The sequence below is a fragment of the Tasmannia lanceolata genome, unplaced genomic scaffold (genome assembly GCF_043159265.1).
Source record: "Tasmannia lanceolata isolate RefF3 unplaced genomic scaffold, GAP_Taslan_0.1 ptg000015l, whole genome shotgun sequence".
Classification (NCBI taxonomy): domain Eukaryota; kingdom Viridiplantae; phylum Streptophyta; class Magnoliopsida; order Canellales; family Winteraceae; genus Tasmannia; species Tasmannia lanceolata.
The window spans coordinates 47,287,792-47,307,137 of NW_027518692.1; the positions used below are offsets into that span (position 1 = coordinate 47,287,792).

The 19,346-nt window shown below is 37.9% G+C and overlaps 1 protein-coding gene across 1 annotated transcript; it reads left to right on the forward strand.

Annotated features, from left to right (window-relative positions):
• The first annotated feature begins 2,373 nt into the window (after window positions 1-2,373).
• HVA22F (HVA22-like protein F) lies at window positions 2,374-6,057 on the forward strand. The gene is made up of 5 exons (XM_077354736.1): window positions 2,374-2,543; window positions 3,885-3,911; window positions 4,024-4,146; window positions 4,268-4,514; window positions 5,934-6,057. Exons 1-5 carry the CDS (start codon window positions 2,497-2,499, stop codon window positions 5,958-5,960), a joined length of 471 nt encoding a protein of 156 aa, XP_077210851.1. The 5' UTR covers window positions 2,374-2,496; the 3' UTR covers window positions 5,961-6,057.
• The last annotated feature ends 13,289 nt before the right edge of the window (window positions 6,058-19,346 follow it).

The window sequence follows — 19,346 nt, forward strand, 5'->3', positions numbered from 1 at the left end:
AAAAGCTCATGCGTACATTACATAAGCACGAGAAAACCGATAAGATAAAAAGAGGGAAATGATATCAGCACTTCAATGTTTTGATATCCACGCTCTCCTTGCTTGCCTTTTAGTATTTAACGGGCTTGGGTTGTTACTAAACCAATGCAGTTTTATTACCTTCCCTAACAGCCACATTTGTTGCATAAAACATCAATCTAGGATTTGATACAATCCAAACAGACAAATAGATAAAAAACCATAAATGGAGAATAGAAGAGATTTCGTCACATCGTGTGGTGCAAGTGTAATTCAAGAGCTTCCACTACAGTGAAAGTTACATATAAGACATCGAAAAGGCCTATGGCCTGGACCTTTTAAGAACAAAAAAAAAAGGGCGGCCCAGTGCATGAGGCTCTTGCCATTGCGGGGTCTGGGGAGGGCTAGTTGTACACAACCTTACTCCTGTTTTGCAGAGAGGGTGTTTCTGTGACTTGAACCCGTGACCAGGGTCACAATGGAGCAACCTTACCATTGCACCAAGGCTGCCTTCTTATAACCTAGACCTTATATAGAAATAAAATCCAAATTGTTCCTCGTGTGTTTGGCATTAAGAGAACAAGTTTCTTCTCATGAACCTTATCTTCTACCACGATCTAGTTTGTTTATTCCAACAAGATTGAGGGAAATTGCAATTTAACAATAATTCAGATCTATTTCAAAGAAAGATCTCAAGGTAAGTCTTCTATGAGGATCAGATCAAAATCCTTCCCTTTGAAGCAGATACTTTTCCGTTTCCACGTGAGTCGTGAGGTGATGTCAAATCTTCTAAGAAGGTTCGAAGCCCCTATGCATAGAATTCTATTCAATGCGGAAAAAACCCTACAGAATTCATATACTAGGAGCTCTAATAATGGATATCGCTGGTGGCTACATCTTACCCTTAGCAACGTGGCACTTCTTTCATTCAACTCTTTGTCATTGCTTTGCCCAATCTGTCTGGCAAGAAGAAATCCAATGACCTCATACTGCCAGGCGGGAGTCAAGAGCTGCCCCGCCTGCATTTGTAATTGGTGCTATCATTGATGTTGTTGCCACTACTGTATCAGAGTTCGTGTCTATTGTGACCATCATAATGGATTCCAATCAGAAGACTAAAGAAAGTCTCTTATGTGCCTATATAATATGTACTTACAAGTTACAATATATACTTTGAGCAGAACTTGCGAATACCATAAGGTTGCATCGATCGAGAATAACTAAGAAGTTATCAAATTTTAATTTTCCTTAACTATTAACTTTTCCATCGAATAATAAACTAATTTTTGTTCACTTTTTTGTAATATTTTGAAATATTTATCATCATTCTTGAAAAGAAACTCAAATTTTCATAGGGGAGTGATATCCCCAACCCTCCTAACAGAAATCGTTAACTTTTAATGCTTTTGGAGTTAACCACACTTCAAAAAAGTTAATGATAACCGTTAGAAAAGGAGGGGGGGGGATACCACTTCCTTTTTCTTAATATAATTTATTGATTTCCAAGATCGAACCAAACTCTTCTACTCTTGAAGAATAAAATTTATTAAAGACACGAAACTTTCTTCCTTGAATATTTTTTCTTCTATTGATCATACTTAATTTAGTAACATTTTTATTTCAATTTTTTTTTTTTTCAAAAATAGCAATTGACATTGCATTTACCTACATTCTTTCATTTGCATTATTCCATCTTCTATATTTCCTTTTTTGAAACCAAAATTTAACTAGGAACCCGCGCCAGAAGTTGAGTTTTATTAATAGAAATAAAGGAAATACAAGAGGAACCGAATTTCAACCGTCCAAATTATCTTTTGGGCAGTGTGGGAACCGAATTTCAACCATCATCAGATAATTTCAGAAATTTGATGCAATTACTGAGTGATTAATTTTTCCTATTCTATTTTACAATTTCCAAGTAGTCTCTTGTAAGTTGTAACACTGTCTCATAAGTTTATAAGATGATGTGGACATCACCTTTGTATGAGCAGGTTGTAAATGATTTCTACTTTCCTTCAACTCAGAAAGTTGAAGACCAACTCCAAGCTGATTTTAAAATTTTCAATCTCAATGAGCAAAAGTAGCAGGTGGGGTTCACTATCCTGAAACCAAGCTGGGGTTAATTATTCTACCTTTCAGCTTGTCATTTTAGATGTGGTATGACCTAAGTAAGGCATATACCTTGCGTCGTTTGTATCTGATAGAAGCTGAAACATTGTAGTTTGAAATATTTTATATGGCCGGTGGGGAAAAGAATATAAAGTAAAGCAATGAAAGGTCTTTCTTTTACCTTAGTCTGTGTATTTCTCCTTTCTTTTTCTTGTCCTTGGAGGAAAGAAGACTTTAACAAACTTCAATAGAAATGCCTTACTTCGTTGGTGCACCCCTCCTACTCTTTTAAACTGTCGAATTTCTTCTGTCTTTTTTGTCTCACAGAAATTTGTAGACTCCGCTGCCTGAAAACAGAAGTTTCTCCTCATGGGTATTCTAGCTGCCATTGCCAGACATCTCGATACTTTAGTCGGGTATGAATTAAAATACAGAAGTTCTGTTTTATATTCTACTTTTTACACAGTTTCTCCTAACGAAACAAGATTATTAAACACTTGAAAATAGACATGACATAAGGTTCATTCTCCCGTCAAGCTAGCCGATTATGTAATTCATGAGCATTGATACGTTCGAACTCTTAGGTTTAGAGTTCGTCTAAATACACTAGAGGGGTGGCCGAGGGAAGAAAATCAGGCGAATATGTCACTTCCCTATTAATATAACGAGAAATTATATGGTGAATGCGCATGTAATTGATACTTGATCCAGCTGCGGCACCTGAAAAAGCGATATGCTGCTGGGTCAAATATCTACAATGTTGTGGGTAGGCGTGGAAATGGTTCGGTTTGACCCCCAAACCGAACCGAACCGAAATTTGAATCGGTTTGGTCTAAGCAAACCGAAACCGAATTTTTGGTTCGGTTTCGGTTCATTTCGGCCAATTTTGCCACCCTTACTCATAATCATTGGAAATCGGAGGCAATGGTTAGGTTTGGGGGACCGAACCAAAATTTGGATCGGTTTGGTTTAACCAAATCGAAACCGAATTTTCGGTTCGGTTTTGGTTTGGTTCGGCCAATTTTGCCACCCCTAGGTGTGAGGTTGTGCTTATAGCTCAATGGTTGAGGAATTTGTTTCTCAACCTTGAGGTTGCAGGTACGATCCCACCTTACCAACCAACAAACAAATATCAACAGCGGTACCGACTGCATCGATCTACATGCCCATTCACCATTTAAAATCTCTAATATAACATGATACCCTTATATATAAGAGTGGGGAAGGCCATTTTCACTCCCTTTACTTTCCCGTATTTTCTTCTCCTTTTGTTTGTCTTTCCTAAGGCCCTTGTTTGGATTTCAGAATTTGGATTGCAAGATTTTTCAGGAAAAGTTTAGACAGGATTTTATATAATTTCATACTTTTTTGCACAAGAAAAAAGGATAACTTGAGCCAACCCTATTCAATTTTTACTTAGAGGGATCTTCAATTTATGATAGTATTCCTCTAAATTAACCATGCTCACCATTTCCCTAGAAAAAAATTTCCATCAAAAATGTTTTTCTTGCATTCCAAACAGGAAAGAAGACTTCAATTTCACAGCCTTAATCTATTTGTCTTTTTCGTGAAAGAGAAGTCATTTTCAGGAAAAGACAAACAAATGGATGTGGATATGTGGGGAAAGGAAGTGGACATCTCATTTCCCAAATGCTCTATGACAAGGAATGAGCAGTTTTAATTAGGGATTTATTTACATGTATATGTGTGACGTGATGAAATTCACACCTAACAAAATTCATTCGTTTGTTAACCAGGCCAGGAGTGATGCTACTCTATCCTGTGTAAGTGACAAATTATCTTCTATTCATTTGGTTTGCCTATACATTAAAATCAATATAATTTTTTCATCATGACGACGACAGGAAAGATTTTCATTTGTTTTTTGATGAACAGATATGCATCGATGCGAGCCATCGAGACCCCTTCAACCTTGGATGACCAGCAATGGCTAACATATTGGGTGTTATATTCATTAATCACACTGTTTGAGCTTTCTTCTTGGAAATTCCTTGCTTGGTAATTAGTAATTTAGTATTTCATATTTCATTATTATTTAATTTTGCGATATGAGAGAAATAAACATTCAGGGGGTATAGTATTTTCTTGTTTCCTTATTCTGCCAGGCTATTTTTAACAGGTTTCCTATTTGGCCTTACATGAAGCTCATGTTTTGCCTTTGGTTGGTGTTGCCCATTTTCAATGGAGCTGCATATGTCTATGAAAATTTGGTGAGGAAATACATCAAAATTGAGGGTCAAGTGAGCTCAAATTATACAGAAGGACAAAGGAAGATCTTGATGATGATGAGCTTAGACGCCAGGAAGTCGGTTGAGAGATACATCGGAAAATATGGACCCGACGCCTTTGAGAGGGTCGTTAAAGCTGTAAGTGATCACACCATGCTTGCACACATTCAATGAGAAAATAACCCCATTATCCCCCCGATATACAAGTACAATTGGGGCTCTAATAACTAATATTGTCACTGGCCGCATTTTATATAAGGTATTAGAGAGTGTTTTTTTTTACCAAACAGGTGTTGTCTATCCTCCTACCCCTAGCCACGTGTCACTTCCATCATCCAACTCTTTGTCCTTGCCCTACCTACAGTTCCTGTCCATCAAGTTTTATGCCTATGTTTGTCTAGCAAGAAGAAAACCCTACCCATTGGTGTCATTGTCATTGCCACCTAGTCCATGTATGGTTGCTGCGACTACCACAACGAATTCCACTGAAGAGATTGAGAAATGTTTCCTATGTACTTAAATATAGTAGTATGTACTTTGAAGAGCATTATTGTACATGTATGTGATTTGACCAACATCTCCTAAAATGTTACTATCTTATATCTTATATCAATAAAAATTTCTATTAATTATTACAAATACGAGAGTATAAATTACGAGCATAAGACCAATGCTGTTCCTGGTCTTATCAATAAGATATTTAAGATTATAAATTTATGAAGCATTAATTAATTATTAGAGCCCCAACATAGCTTTATCTTGAAAACCCACAGGATTGGCTACACTACTTTTATAATATACCCTAATGTGTCAAATGTGAATGAGAGTCAAAACGTGGCCAAAGCAAATCCAAGTTGGCTCGGCAGGGCACGGGGGCACTGTCAGAATACTCGGTCGATATGGGTGAGTACTTGGTTAATTTACGTGATCAGAACTTGGGAGAATCAAAGGAGTATTATTTAGATGCTATCTAGTAGAATGCATTAGAATTTTAGATCAGTGAACACATATTTCCCATCTTTATTTCTACGGGCTAGTAATTAATATTCCATAGAAAATAAGTCTATGTATCATATAAGAGCTCTGTATATTAAAGATTTTGAACTTTAAGGATACTTTGGTCTTTCTTCCCAAAATAACTAGGTATGTTTTAGGGATTCTACCAATTAAGAATTTGGAATATAACACACATGCCATGATTGGCAGCCATGAAATCTTCTTTCATGGAATATTTGTTTATCCATTGATGGGAGAAGCGTAGTGAGGGTGGGAGTGGGAGAGAATTGAGAGGGCATGAGGCCCACATGCAAAGGGCACAAGCAGAGGACATCCCGGCCCTCGTGTCCTGCAACATTATGCTAGCACTTCTCTTAAATTAAAGAAAAGAGTGCCAATATTAAAACAAGAGAGTGTAAATATAATCTCCATTTGTTTTTATCTAATTGCAAATGTTCCATTTATTTTGTGTCTAATCTTCTAAATTGAAATTTTTATATTCAGCACTTAATCCCTTCAAATTCCACATGGATTCTCATATAAGTTTGTTGGATTGTGCAGGCTGAAAAGGAAGCAAACAAACGCTAAGGCCATCTGCCTACTCTCAACGACCTCCCTTCTCTAACTCCATGTCTATCAAATTTGTCAAATAATACAAGATTTATTACTTAATATTTCAACTCTCTCTCTCTCTCTCTCGTCTATCTTAAACACAGCACAAGTAGTAATTGTTAGGTGCCTAACCAATAGGCCAAAAGCTCCAGCTGATGGAATGCTTTAACTACTATTATAGCCCGTCTGCCAAGATACGCTAAAGCGTGGTGAAGTTTTTGCAAGACAAAAAAAAGAAAGGGCGGTGATATATTCTCTGTTTCCAACATGAACTGTTGGGTAGGCCCAACAATTAATTTAGGGCGATGATTTATTCGCACCCCCTGTAGGATAATTCGCACCCTTGTTGCGTTAAAGTTTGCCCACAATTCCCGTTAAAGGGGGTGCGTATTATCATATAGCGGGTGCGAATTTATCGTATCCCTTAATTTAAAGGGAAATGATATTCCTCCTGAAACAGATAAAATCCTTGGGTAGGCCCAACAATTAATTTAGGGAAGTGACATCCTAAACGATGAAACCCCCTTAACGGTTTCTGCGAGAATGTTTCACTGCTGGAGGACCCTTTAACGTTTTTCTTTGCCTTAAAAATTTAAAACGTAACGTCGAAGGGAGATTTTATGGGAGAAATATCATTTCCCTTGTTAAACTACCAGTTACTCCAAAAGCTTAAGTTGTTGGAGAAATGTGTTTTTAATCTTTTATACTTTAACACTCCCCCTCACGTGTGGCCCCTCTTTCTTTGGGTTGGCCTACACGTGGCACATGTGGCCCCTATTTTGGGTTTGGCCATTTCATGTGGATTTTTGCTATCAAGGAGGTTTAAACTTAACCCAGCAAATGCCCGGGTTCAAACCTCCTTGCTAGCAAAAATCCACATGAAATGGCCAAAGCAAATGCTTGGGTACAGACCTCCTTGATAGCAAAAATCCACATGAAATAGCCAAATCCAAAAGAGGGGGCACATGTGCCACGTGTAGGCCAACCCAAAGAAAGAGGGGCCACACGTGAGAGGGAGTGTTAAAGTATAAAAGATTAAAAACGCTTTTCTCTAATAGCTTAAGCTTTTGGAGAAGTTGGTAAGTTAACATTCCTTAATTTATTTTAGGGTTTTGCTAAGGAGTAAGCATCATTTAATGACCATTGGGAACATGATTTTACACATACTTTGATGAAAAAAAAATCTCACGGGTGTAAAAGTATAACAATACTGTAAAATCATGTTCCTAATGGTCATTAAATGATGCCTAATAAGGGCACTCGTTAACAAAACCCTTCATTATAGTAGTAGAAGATATCACTTTCTTACAAAGAAATCAAAGAGACAGAACCCTAGACCAGCCGAACTCCCATCTTCGACAAGTTAATCCTCTTAAAATCCTGTAGAATTCGTTGCCTTGAAGCATATAAACACGGCTTAGCCTTGTTAGCCCGTCCACGCCCAAATCTCTCTTCCTCTCTCCACCGCCTCTTCTCCCTCCAAATTCAACAAACTCAAATTACAGTACCCAATTCACAGAATCCTCCCCCTCACCTTCTCAAAAAACTCAACAAATACAGTTCCCAAATCACCCAACCCAAATACCAGGGCGGCTCTTAGGCCATCCATGAGCAAACCCCATGTGGCATTCTCCTCCATCTGGTACGAGGGTAACACTTGTAACATGCACCTTTTGCGCCTTGAGTCAAAGCTGGGCTTGAGAAGGCTGGAATGTTGGGTTTTGCGTTTGACACGATTGGGTTTAATGATGCCATTTCTTCGGGGACTAGAGAATTAATTGCCAATAGTATTGAATTTGTTATGGGCGGACAGGGGATCCTTTTAAATGGTTCAAAAAAACTTTGAGTGAGCTTCTAGCGGATCCTTTTATATGGGGCAATATTTACCCCCAATGTGCACTTGTAATCAGTTATAGTTGATAAAAAATTGTTTAATAAAGCCATATGTAAGTTTTCTTATTAGCCTCGATGAGGATAGATTAGGGTAAGAATGTGAGCACCTGTAATATTCTGTTTGTTGTTAATTAACCTGTTAATTAGGTCCTATAACAGCCTATCTTACCTACCTGAGAAAAGAAAGAAAAAGACAAAGGACACATTCAATAGACTGTTAATTAACAGCCACATCCAAAACCATTCGGCATACGCTTTTTACTAGTAAACTTACACTAGAAATCCCAAGAAATTTCACGTTTCATGGTTGCCACATTTTGGGAGTTCTAAAGCTTCTAACATCCTATTTTATTGCAGGCAGTCAAGAGAGTTTGGGCTGTTCTGTCATTTTAGTGAAAGTAACATTAGACCCCTTTGTAAAAGGGACATATATTCACGTGGAGAGTGTTGTATGAGATTTTTCCAATGTCCACATCCCAAAGTTGTACTTATTCTACTTATTAGATATCGGTGTAACAGTTCAGTAATCTCTCCATTCTATCATTTTCTTCAAACAATTTACATGTCTCCATACAATCCGAGCACGAGGCTTGTCTTCCCAAGAAACAATCTGTAATGCACCATAATCATAGAGGGATTAGTAAAATATCTTCAATCAAGTAATATCACTAACAACATGTGTTATTTACTTATTTTCGGATGACTTCCGAAAATAATATCTCCTTCATGTGACCCACTACCAATCTAATCATTGGAAACTATGTGACCCTTAATATTTACATTTGTTATTCTCTCTCTTCTCTCTCTGTATTGGTAATGGCACCCCATACCATTACTTTACGAGGCTGATAACCAAGCACTACTTGCCACTATTCTACAAGGCTCGTCTCCTCTCTGTTGACTGCTTACACCATTCCTCTACGTGGAATCAAACCAACCCAAAGGAAATCAAATGGGGCAAAGGGGGGTCATCATTAATATGTTAATCCTAGAAACTGTATTAGTGGACGGCCAATTCCCTGCGTGCGTATTGGCAGCTTGTATTTCTCTCATAAAAAATTTCAAATAAAGTACATTTTAATGTCCTTCAAAACAATCTTAAAACCGCATAAAATTGAACACCAATTATTAACTTTTGTAACTTTAACAAAAACCCCGAACAAGCTGGGTGTTGGAAACATCCACTAGGAAATTGCAACTGTTCCCACCTGCATAAGTGGCAAGCAAGTCTTTAAGATAGAGCCTTAATTGGCTTGAATGCACGGAATATATTCACACATACTTTATATTGAGTAAAATGGTTATTGAATTCCTATAGAGAGAGCAAATATTGTGAAATTATATGATGTTTTACATTCATCCGTGTAATGCGGTACAGCATTGTCCGCCTTGATATTAGATCCAATAGCCCCTAAAAATGTTAGCTGTCGCTGGATCAAATATCAAGGGTGGCACCGATCCCAGTTAAGTGTGAACACTGTATAACAAATTCTCAAATATCTGTTAAGAGTAATTCTGGTTGTTCAATCATTCATGTCTGATAAAATATCAGATTGGCATAGATATACTATCAGTGTAAGAGCCTATCAAAGTAATCTGCTATTGGCGTAGTGTAACCATATAGAAATCAAAAGAATATTTTGTCTTGTCTTTTTTGTAATGGGGATCATGTTGGTGATTATTCAAAACTTAGTTCCTGCTAGATTATTTATGCAAAATTATTTATCGGTTTGGTAAAAAAATTCTGTATAGATCGATAGAAGAATATAGAAGAAATGGAGGGTTCTTTTCCATATGGATTGTTAAGTTTCCCTCAATGCCTGTGTGCTTGTCAACTTTAGGCTTTCTAAAGTGGGGTTAGAGTCTTCCAAATTCCTTCTTGCAAAACTCTACAGATCCAACAATAAACATTTTGAACAAATACTACTGAGAATAAAGCACTAAATCTAAGCAAATGAAATGATAAAGCTAGAGACGAATATATTGAAATTGAGGCAAATGATGTAAAAGATTGACTAGTTTGAACACAAAATGAGGCCTCAAAGTGCCATAAGCTCAAGCAACAATCACATTGAATTTGGTAAGAAAGCTATTTCGGGCCTCACTTTTTCAGGAGAGAACAGCCACCTCAAATGAATTAAATGAACAAAGTCAGAATCTGCTAGGAGCTGGCTGTTCTCCCCTGAAAAGGTAAGCCATTTGCCCTAAAATGTCTCTCTGCGAAATTGAAATATATTTTTTAATCCATTTCAAATCAAAGGGTGTTTCCATTTTTTGTACTATTGGCCAAGTTGGTTATTTTAAGTAGAGGAAAACAATGTATTATTTTAGCAGAAGAATAAGACCGGCCACTTCCAATAAAAACGACATGATTGATAGTCGTGGGAGATTCTCTTAATACCATTAGATGGACGGATTCACAGATTTGATAGATGAGATCTTTTTTTTTAATGGGCCAGTTGAGGCTTGGCGGGGCCCCCTACCGGTTTATTAAATAAAGAGAAAGATGATACAATATAGTCACAAAACCAATCCTAACTCGGAACGTGTGACAGAGGGAGAACCAAGGCTTAGCACATATGAGCGACAAACACTAAGCCTAAGAGATCTAAATGCTCAATACTTGATAGATGAGATTTGTGGCCAGGTTGATAGTCATCTTGTCTACTTTCAACATGTTCGTCACTCGGCTAATAGCGATGTTGATCGTTTGGCTAGGGATGGGGTGAATAGGGCGCCATTAGAGATATTTGATTTCCTTTCATTATGATTTGTATTATTTCTTTGGTTCCAATTTTTTTGTTGCTTGGCTTGTATTTCTTCCTTTCATTATGAATTGGGCACCATTGTGACCTGGTGGTCACGTGTTCGAGTCACGGAAACAGCCTCTCTGCAAAGCAGAGGTATAAGATTGTGTACATCTAGCCCTCCCTAGACCTTGCAATGGCGGGAGCCTCATGCACTGGGTCACCCTTTTTTTCTTTTTGCTTGTAATTCTTCCCTAGATCTCCCTGGCCTATGGGTTTGCTCCTCTCTTTAATATAATCTTATCATTTTAAAAAATGAATGTAATTCTTCTTATATTCTCGTATACATATTAAGGAGAGATGAAAAGAAGGAAAGCAGTAGGAAAACTTCCACCTCCAATAAAAACAACAGATATGGATTAATGCAATTAGAAGATCGGCAAATGATAAGGCGGATGCGCTAGCTAAGCGTGGTGTTTTTGGTGATACTATTATTTGGTTCGACCACCTTCCTCCTTGAGGAGGGGTTTTCTCTGTATTTGTTTTTTCTTCGTTCCTGTTTCTTTCTTGCTTCCTATTGTAGATTTGGGTGGTCCATCTCGGCCTCCTAAATTTGCTATGATATATAATTATTGCCATTTAAAAAAAAAAAGAAAAAAAAGAACGATGAATGCAGTTCTCCTTAAAAGAGTAAAAAGGACAAATTCACCCTTCATTCCCTTGCTCTTGTTAGTGATAACGACATCCCATGCACTTGTGGTTACACATGCAAAGGGAGAGGAATGTGCAGATATAAGATCTTATTCAAAGATTAGTGTTTTCTACTTTTTAACTTTCTATTTTATTTTTTAACCCCGAAGAATGAATCAATGTGGGGAAGAGAGGGAGAGAGAGAGAAATGAAGGGAAAAGAAAGATTCGTCTTCTTGTTCTTGTGGTCCTCTCCTTTTTCTCCATTGCCGAAAGGAGAATGTAGAAGCATTGGTGGCAGGAATTCCTAAAATGTGGAATATCTCTCTGTCAATTGCACATGCCGAGGAAGTGGGGGATCTACCCATAAGCCAAAACGCAGAGGAACCATCCAATAAAATTTCATTCTCTGTCTTTACAAAAAGTTGAATAGATTTTCAACACGAAATCTCCTTGGATTTTTTAATGATTTCTTCTTGTTATATACATGCGCTTTGATTGAGCTGATCTCTGATCTCCTTTTCCTCTAAGTCAAAGGAAGTTCCAGGAAATGATATATTCACCCTTTTTTCACTTGGGATATCTCCCTCTAGTGTAAAAGAGTAGGTGATAATACAAAAATGCACTAGACGAGGCTGTCCCAAGTTAAAAAAAAGGGCAAATTTATCACTTCCCGGAATTTTATGTGCAATTTTTTTCTTTTGAGTTTTTATCCCGGAATATATCTGCCTTGCCAAATACATCAAGTCAGTTGAGGGGCATTTGGCCACCACGGGAATTCAAATTGTGTTTAATTTTGAGTCAAACAATCAGTTTTGTTTCAAAATCAATTCACAATTTCCGAAATTAACAGGGCCTAGTTTTGAGTCCAATACTCAGTTTTCGATTCAAAATCATTTCTAAAAATAAAAAATGAACAGAGTCTTAAGGCTGTGTTGGGCCCTGATCAATGATCATATCATGGTCTTGCTTCATTATCATCTCTTAGGGTGCGATCATACCTAAACTTTGAAAAGAAAATCATCTCCACATCATATCATTGTCTTGCTTCATTATCAGCTTCACCATGGTCCCTTTTTTTTATCTACGAACCGAGGCAGTACCTACCTTATAATTTTATTAATAAGAAAAAATAGCTACAAGAGTAGGACAAAGAACCTTGCCTCTAACCTAACAAGATGCAAGAATGAGAAAAATAAAATCCCTTTACCCTTTACAAAGAAGCAACCAATATTCAGAGAAAAGGCTTTCATACCACTCACTCACCCTTTACCCGTCAAAAAAGAAGAAGCAACCAATATTTATTTAGTGCGAATATAAGGAATGCCTAATTGGTTGCATCTAACAGCTCCTATAGAATCTCAGCTCCACCATGTTGAAAATCGAACCATCAGATCAGTGGACTCTGTGTGTTATCTAAATTTGATATCGTGTTATCTTACCCACATAGAAAGTGACGTCCTAAAGTAAGAGGGCCCCCACTGATAAGAATGTGAAAGATGAGGAAGGCAAGAAGGAAAACTTCATCTGAGCACACGAGAAAGGGAAAGGAAACTGCCGTGGACCACACTAAAATCCAGCTTTTTCAGTAACTTGGAAGTATAAAAAAGCTAAGGAACCAAAACCAGAAAATCTTTCTTTTTTAATCTTCATAAAAGAACTAGTACTTTCTTTCCTTTTTTGTACTTGCCTCTAGTAATTCTCTCTCTCTCTCTCCTACTTTTCTTTTTTTTCCTCTTGGTGATGTTGATGAGAGTTTTGGGGTTGTTTAGGCCGAATGAAGCCATGTTTTCTTTGAAAATGAAATGTCTCAAAAGGGTTTTGTTAGGCCCAAAATTGGTAACAGATGAGGCCGTGACAAAAGAGGTGATTTGGCGAGTCCAAACTGCTGAATTGATTGAGAATTATGTCCTGCACAGAAGTACACGAGATCAGAAGACCAACCCAGAGTCGTAGCTCTGGACGAGCCCTTCGACACTCAAGTCAGTAATGGGCACAAAATTGGGAAAACCAAAGCTAGAGATGATGGCTTTTTTTAGGGATTCGGTCCCCTACCTTTGAGCCTTAGGAGGCCTTTTATAGTGAAGTTTTGGGTATTGGATTACCCTTTTGCCCTTGGGGACAGGTGTCAGCCTATTAGTGGATCAAACTTTACCCTTTCCTTCATACCCTTGGACAGGTGCAAGATTGTGGTTGGGCAAGGTTTACACTTGATCTTTCCTTTTTTAGGCTGTAATGACCCTATTACCCCTTGTTGGGTGATGAGCATGTGGGCTTGCCTTGGTGCCACGTGTTGATCCGTGAGTGGGGGATCTTTTTACACCCCATCAGGTTTTTATCTGTCAACATTCTTGGTCCTTTTCCCCTTTCTCTAAAACCATAATATTAGAATTCAACCTCCCCATCCCTCAGGTGGGTCCTACATGATCACGTGAACATGAGTTGTCAAAGGAGATCCACAAAAATGGCACAATATATTTCATTGGGTCCCACTAGAGAAAGCACTCACTAGAAGCTTTTGGGTTCTTTGTTTGTTTGTGGGTAAGGCTGCAGTTTGGTATGGTTTTGGGTCTGTTTCTTGCTCTTTGTTTGACTGCTTGGAAATTAGAAAAAGTCACATTTTTTGCTTCATGGGGCAAAGAAAACACTTCAACTACAATGATGAAACCATAACTACAATCATGGCTCATAAGACTTCTAGAATGGTGTTATACTATTAGCAAGAACCCTGTGTGGGTATGTGGGTACGAGAGAGAGAGAGAGATGGGTTTAACACATTCATAAAGGAGATGGTTTATTCCATTCACGAAGGAGAGAGCTCTAGGATGCATTTGATCCATACTTTAGGTGTATTTTGATTGCTTTAAGAAAGGTAAACAGGTTTAAGTGGAGTCCTTTAACCTTCCGTAAAATCATTTTTTTCGAACCAAAGAACTGTGGAATTGCATTCTCCGCCTACTTATTATAGTCATTACTTTCCGAAACCTTGGAACTAGTCTTGTTGCCTTATCCCCTGCCACCTTCCAGACACAGTATTTCCGTGATGTTTTTCAACACGGCTAATAAGACAAATCTCTTAACACACACAATTGCAAAGGACGGGCGAGACGCAGCCTTCAGAGAAGGTGGCTAGCAGATCATGACCGAAATCATGGGCGGAAAAACTTTTCCAAATTTTTTTTTCTTGGAATAGACGAATGACATTTTGGAATCCTACACGCATTTTGGAATCCTACACGCTTAGTGTTTGGATTCAGGTATGGGGTTTGGGCCCACTAACAAAAACACAGTGGGCCCACATTGTTTGGATGATCCAAAGTGTTTATTTGATGGGCCTTGACATAGATAGGGTGTGCCCAAAAAATCAGCTCCATAGGATCATCCTATCCCTTCAATCTGTGGATGAACCGTCAATTGAGGGGGTCGACCTTACACAAATTGAAACCACAGGGGGTCTAAGTGTATTTTTCCCTCATATTAATTTCTTGTCATTTAGTTTTCAATAAACTATTACGTATCTAAGATTTGCTGCTTGTTATTTACTTTTCTATCATTGTAAAGATGTGTAATTATTTCAGATCTCGAGATCAAACCTCTTGTAACAATTGTCTTCAAAGGAAATCTTGTACTCATCCCCACACGCAAGAGAGTGAAAACCAAAGTTACATAACTGCATCTCTTTAATTCTCAATACCATTTGGATACTTGGATTTTATAATCCAGGATTGTAAAATGCTGGATTTAACCTTGATTTTATAAGCTAAAACCTGGATTTTATGAGGTAAATCCAGGGTTTAGATTACAAAATCAAGTTAATTGGTTGTAAAATCCAGGATATCAAACGGCCTCAAATAGAATCATCTTTATGCTATATGAAAAAGTGAACTTGCTAATAAAGGAAAAAGGAAGAAATGAAAAAAACTTGTAGAAATCAGCATTATAATTAACCACTCACCGGAAAAATGTGATGCCTTTGATTGCTTTGTTACATTTGGAAGATATTATATTTGCTATAAAGACTAGGTTTTGTATGTATAATTTGAAAAGGTAAATTGTATCAGCACTCCCTTGTTTGCATAACGGCACTACTGATTTTATTAAACACTTCTTTGGAGGTAAATTGTATCAGCACTCCCTTGTCTAGATAATGGCACTACTGATTTTATTAAACACTTCTTTGATGGCTGAAAAGCCTTTTGTTTTGGGGGAACAGATAAATGTGAAAGAAAGTGAGGAGTGCCACTGCCAAAACAAGGGAGTGCAGATACAATTTTCCATTTCAAAATGGTACTTGGATAGGTTTGCACAAGAAGAAATTAATAGAAGTGATCAGATGCTGTGCCTTAAATTACTAACGTGTAAAAGGCTATAATACCTAGTTTTATCTCCCATTCATACAATGTGGCATTCTTTTTACTTCACTTTTCTTTGACCCTATAAAATTCCACCATTTCCTTCATAGATGAAGAAGAAGAAGACAAAGGTATGACATTTATGACATTAGGTCTTGCGTTGATACCCTCATCATTAGTGTTCTTTTTGAAATCCAGTGAAAATATAGCTGTTGCATGTGGTCCCTTTACATTAGTTTACAAAGAATAATAGATATAGCTCATAGCTTGTACTTGCTTGTTTTCATTTCTTCTACATCATGAAGCAATCTCTAATGTTGAGTGTGAAAGGAAAGGTATTTGGACCTCAAACTTATAAATTAATTGGCTAATATTCCTTTAGTTGAGAGTGATTGTTGGATTGAGTTGCTTGTGTTAATAATTTATGTGCGCGTGTAGAAGCATTCAAGTGCTTATTTTTGGCTATGCTTGTGAATATATATGCAAATATGATCAGGGGAGACAACTATTTATTATCATTACTGTATTTACTTGATCTTAATTCATTTCATTACGATTATTATATGAACCGTGTGACATATTTTGAGAGATTAATTATGCAATGGCTTTGAACTTAACTTCCTCAATGAAGAAAATATGATTAGACCATCAACGGATCCACTTTGGAATGGATCTACCTATGTCTTGGTCACCATCCATCCCGCATTCCTTATTGGTTGGATCCTATTTGGAGTGGTTTTCGGATCCTACTTTCTTGGTCAAGGTCACAATCCATTTCAAATTGGACCATCCATCTGTGAGTCCTAGCGCCTACTTGCGTTGTACACAGTTATGACCTAGGGTTAGGGGAGGGAAGAAGGAAAACTTGAGAAAAAGAGGAATATCGGGCAAGTTATCTTGTTTCCCACAGTTTAGTGGAGAGATGAATTAGAAACAAGTGTTTTTAAGAACCCAGTTTTATATGTAAGAGAGCAACCATGTCTCTTGGGTTTGTCGGGAGGCTCTTTGTGTGGAGGCTGCAAAGAGGTGTCAAGAAAGGGAAAGAAGAGAACGGGGAAAGAGAGAAGAAGAGAGTTTCTTCTCGGGTTTCTCTTATGTACAGTTTTTGTGAAGCAACCAATTACTCCAAAGCTTAAGTGGTTAGAGTTGGTGTTGTTCAATCATTTATACTTCAACACCCACCCCCACCCCCACCCCCTCTCACGTGTGGCCTCTCTGTTCTAGGTTAGCCATACTCGTGGATTTTAACTATCAAGGAGTTGTTGGGTTTTGAACCCAAGACCTTCAGTAAGGCAATTGCTCTGATTCCATGTGAAACAACCAATTGCCCCAAAAGCTTAAGCTTATAGAGCTGGTTTTATTTAATCATTTATACTTCAATAGTCCAGGTTGAGAGGATAAAAGAAAGGGTTGCAGTTTACGGGTTTGCAAGTTAATCTTGTTGTAAACCTTGTATATTATTTTATCATAGTGGAAGAATGTGTTATAGGCATCTTGGCCAAACCACACAAAATCTTGGTGTGAATCTTGTGGTTTGCTTCTTGTTTTTACTTTTCCGTTTATTTGTAGACGATCAGATCGGGTTTTGCTCAGTGGGTTTTCTCAGCAAAGAGAATAATCACCAGTAATGAAAAGCGACAAAATGAAATTTAAATATTTTCTTTTGAGTAGGGTTTTTAAATGTTACAAAAATACCCATCATGTATAGACATAAATGTAGAAAGATATGAAGGGTATTTCTTACATTGATGGCATTATTCGGATGTAGGATGCTCCATTGGATTTTTTCGCTATGCCGAGGTTAAAATCCAGAATAATTCTGAACCTTAGGATATGAATACATTGTGCCCAAATCCTGTCCATTAACGTTCGGATCCTTTGGATGCATCGAACTGTCTGGGTCCATGCATTGACACCTAAATATGGATCCTTGTACTTGCATGTTATTCCTCTTAGGATATGATAAATCTTTTTCTGCTGGGAGGGGGGAGAGAATTTTAATCCATGTACATACTCCCTCCTCCAAGATAGAATGCTTGTCGTTGTGGAAATGATGGATCTTCTCCTATTGGTATGGAGGAGGGAGTTCTAATCCACATATAGAATGAGATTCCTTTCTGCCCAAAACAATAAAGAAAACAAGATACAGGGGAATGATTGGCTAAATAGTTTACCATATATAGTAATCAACATAACTTTGGATGGAAGTTTTACCCCAGTAATAAAAACAAATTTGGATGGAACGATATATATCTAGTAGCTTGTTTGGTGTAATATTTACATGTACAAGCTTGCACACCATTGTTCACAAGACAAAATGGCATAATGGCTGTTGTAACTAGTACTGCCAAGGTGGATGCTCATGGGTGACCTGGCATTATGGCTCTAGTAACTAGTGATGCCAAGGTGGATGGACATGGGTGATGTGGCATCGCCAAATCAGCCATTTGTGGGGTGACAAGAAACAATGACTAGGCCCCTGCTCATGTGGACTGGGTGTGAATGCCAAGCTGGATCAGGGGGTTATTTCATTGGCCCTCACCTGAAAAGGGATGAGAAAAGGACTCCTTAGAAGGTCTACTGAGGATTCCCTACTTACAATAAATGAGACAAGGAATGGGGAAATGGAGGGCAGGGAGTCACATGGAGTAGATAGTGCGTAAACATATATGTAAGAAAATTTAAATAAAAAAGATAGGAGCAAAACGAAATAATAATTGGAAAAAAATTAGTAGGGATGTAAATGGACCACCGGTCCGAATGTGATGCAAGCTCTCCTAGGCTTTCTTGGACTAAGGATGAGTGACGTACACACACTCAATTGCTCAATAACTCGGATACAAGAAAAGCAGATTTGCGCAAGTTCTGTAAAATGAGCGTATCTCCTTCGATATAAGCGCGCAAATTGGCGTGTGCATGATCTTGAGCTGGGGCTGGCCTTTATGCTTGGTGGATTCAAGTTGGGCTTGGGCCTTGTATTGGGCTTAAATGCGGGTTAATCTTCTCACTTGCTTGGGATGGTTCATATGGGCTTCAAATTTGTCAGCCACATGGGTGTGGGCTGCATCAAAATGTTAATGGACAACATTTAGGTGCAACAACTGGATCCGAACCGTGCCCATTGGATCTATATCTTAAGGTCCAAAATTATTTTGGATCGTGGCCTAGACGTAGATACAAAATTTGATAGAACATACTAAATCAAAATGGACGGAACCAACTACGAAAAAAATACCCTTAATATTTCTTCATTTTGATTCAATTATGATACCCCCCCCCCTCTCTCTCTCTCTCTCTCTCTCTCTCTCTCTCCTGCTCTTATGACAGGCAACATGCGAACTCACTTGATATTAAGAAGGGCGTGATAGGCCTTACTACCTTTACGGTCCCATTAGTAAGGGTATTAGACCTAACAAGTACAGTACAAGTGTTGTCGCGTTGCGTCCTTAAACAACTTGTACAGCTGTCAACTTGTCTTATTGATTGAATCAAACTTGGGAGATTGACTCTTGTAGGTATTGATACAAAGAGAGGCATGCACTATACTAATAAGGGTATGATAGTTTGAACAATGTAACTAGGACCTAGGACACACACTATAGTGGGCTGTAAGATTAAAAATAGATCCTGGCCCACAATAAAAAGTATGATCCAAAAAGCACTTTGAAAAAAATCAGACCA

What these genes read in the sequence shown, in the direction of transcription:
- HVA22F (XM_077354736.1), top strand. Translation starts at nt 2,497, where the DNA reads ATGGGTATTCTAGCTGCCATTGCCAGACATCTCGATACTTTAGTCGG. An exon ending in CATCTCGATACTTTAGTCGG is followed by an intron (nt 2,544 to 3,884) that starts GTATGAATTAAA and finishes TTTGTTAACCAG; the next exon opens with GCCAGGAGTGATGCTACTCT. An exon ending in GTGATGCTACTCTATCCTGT is followed by an intron (nt 3,912 to 4,023) that starts GTAAGTGACAAA and finishes TTTGATGAACAG; the next exon opens with ATATGCATCGATGCGAGCCA.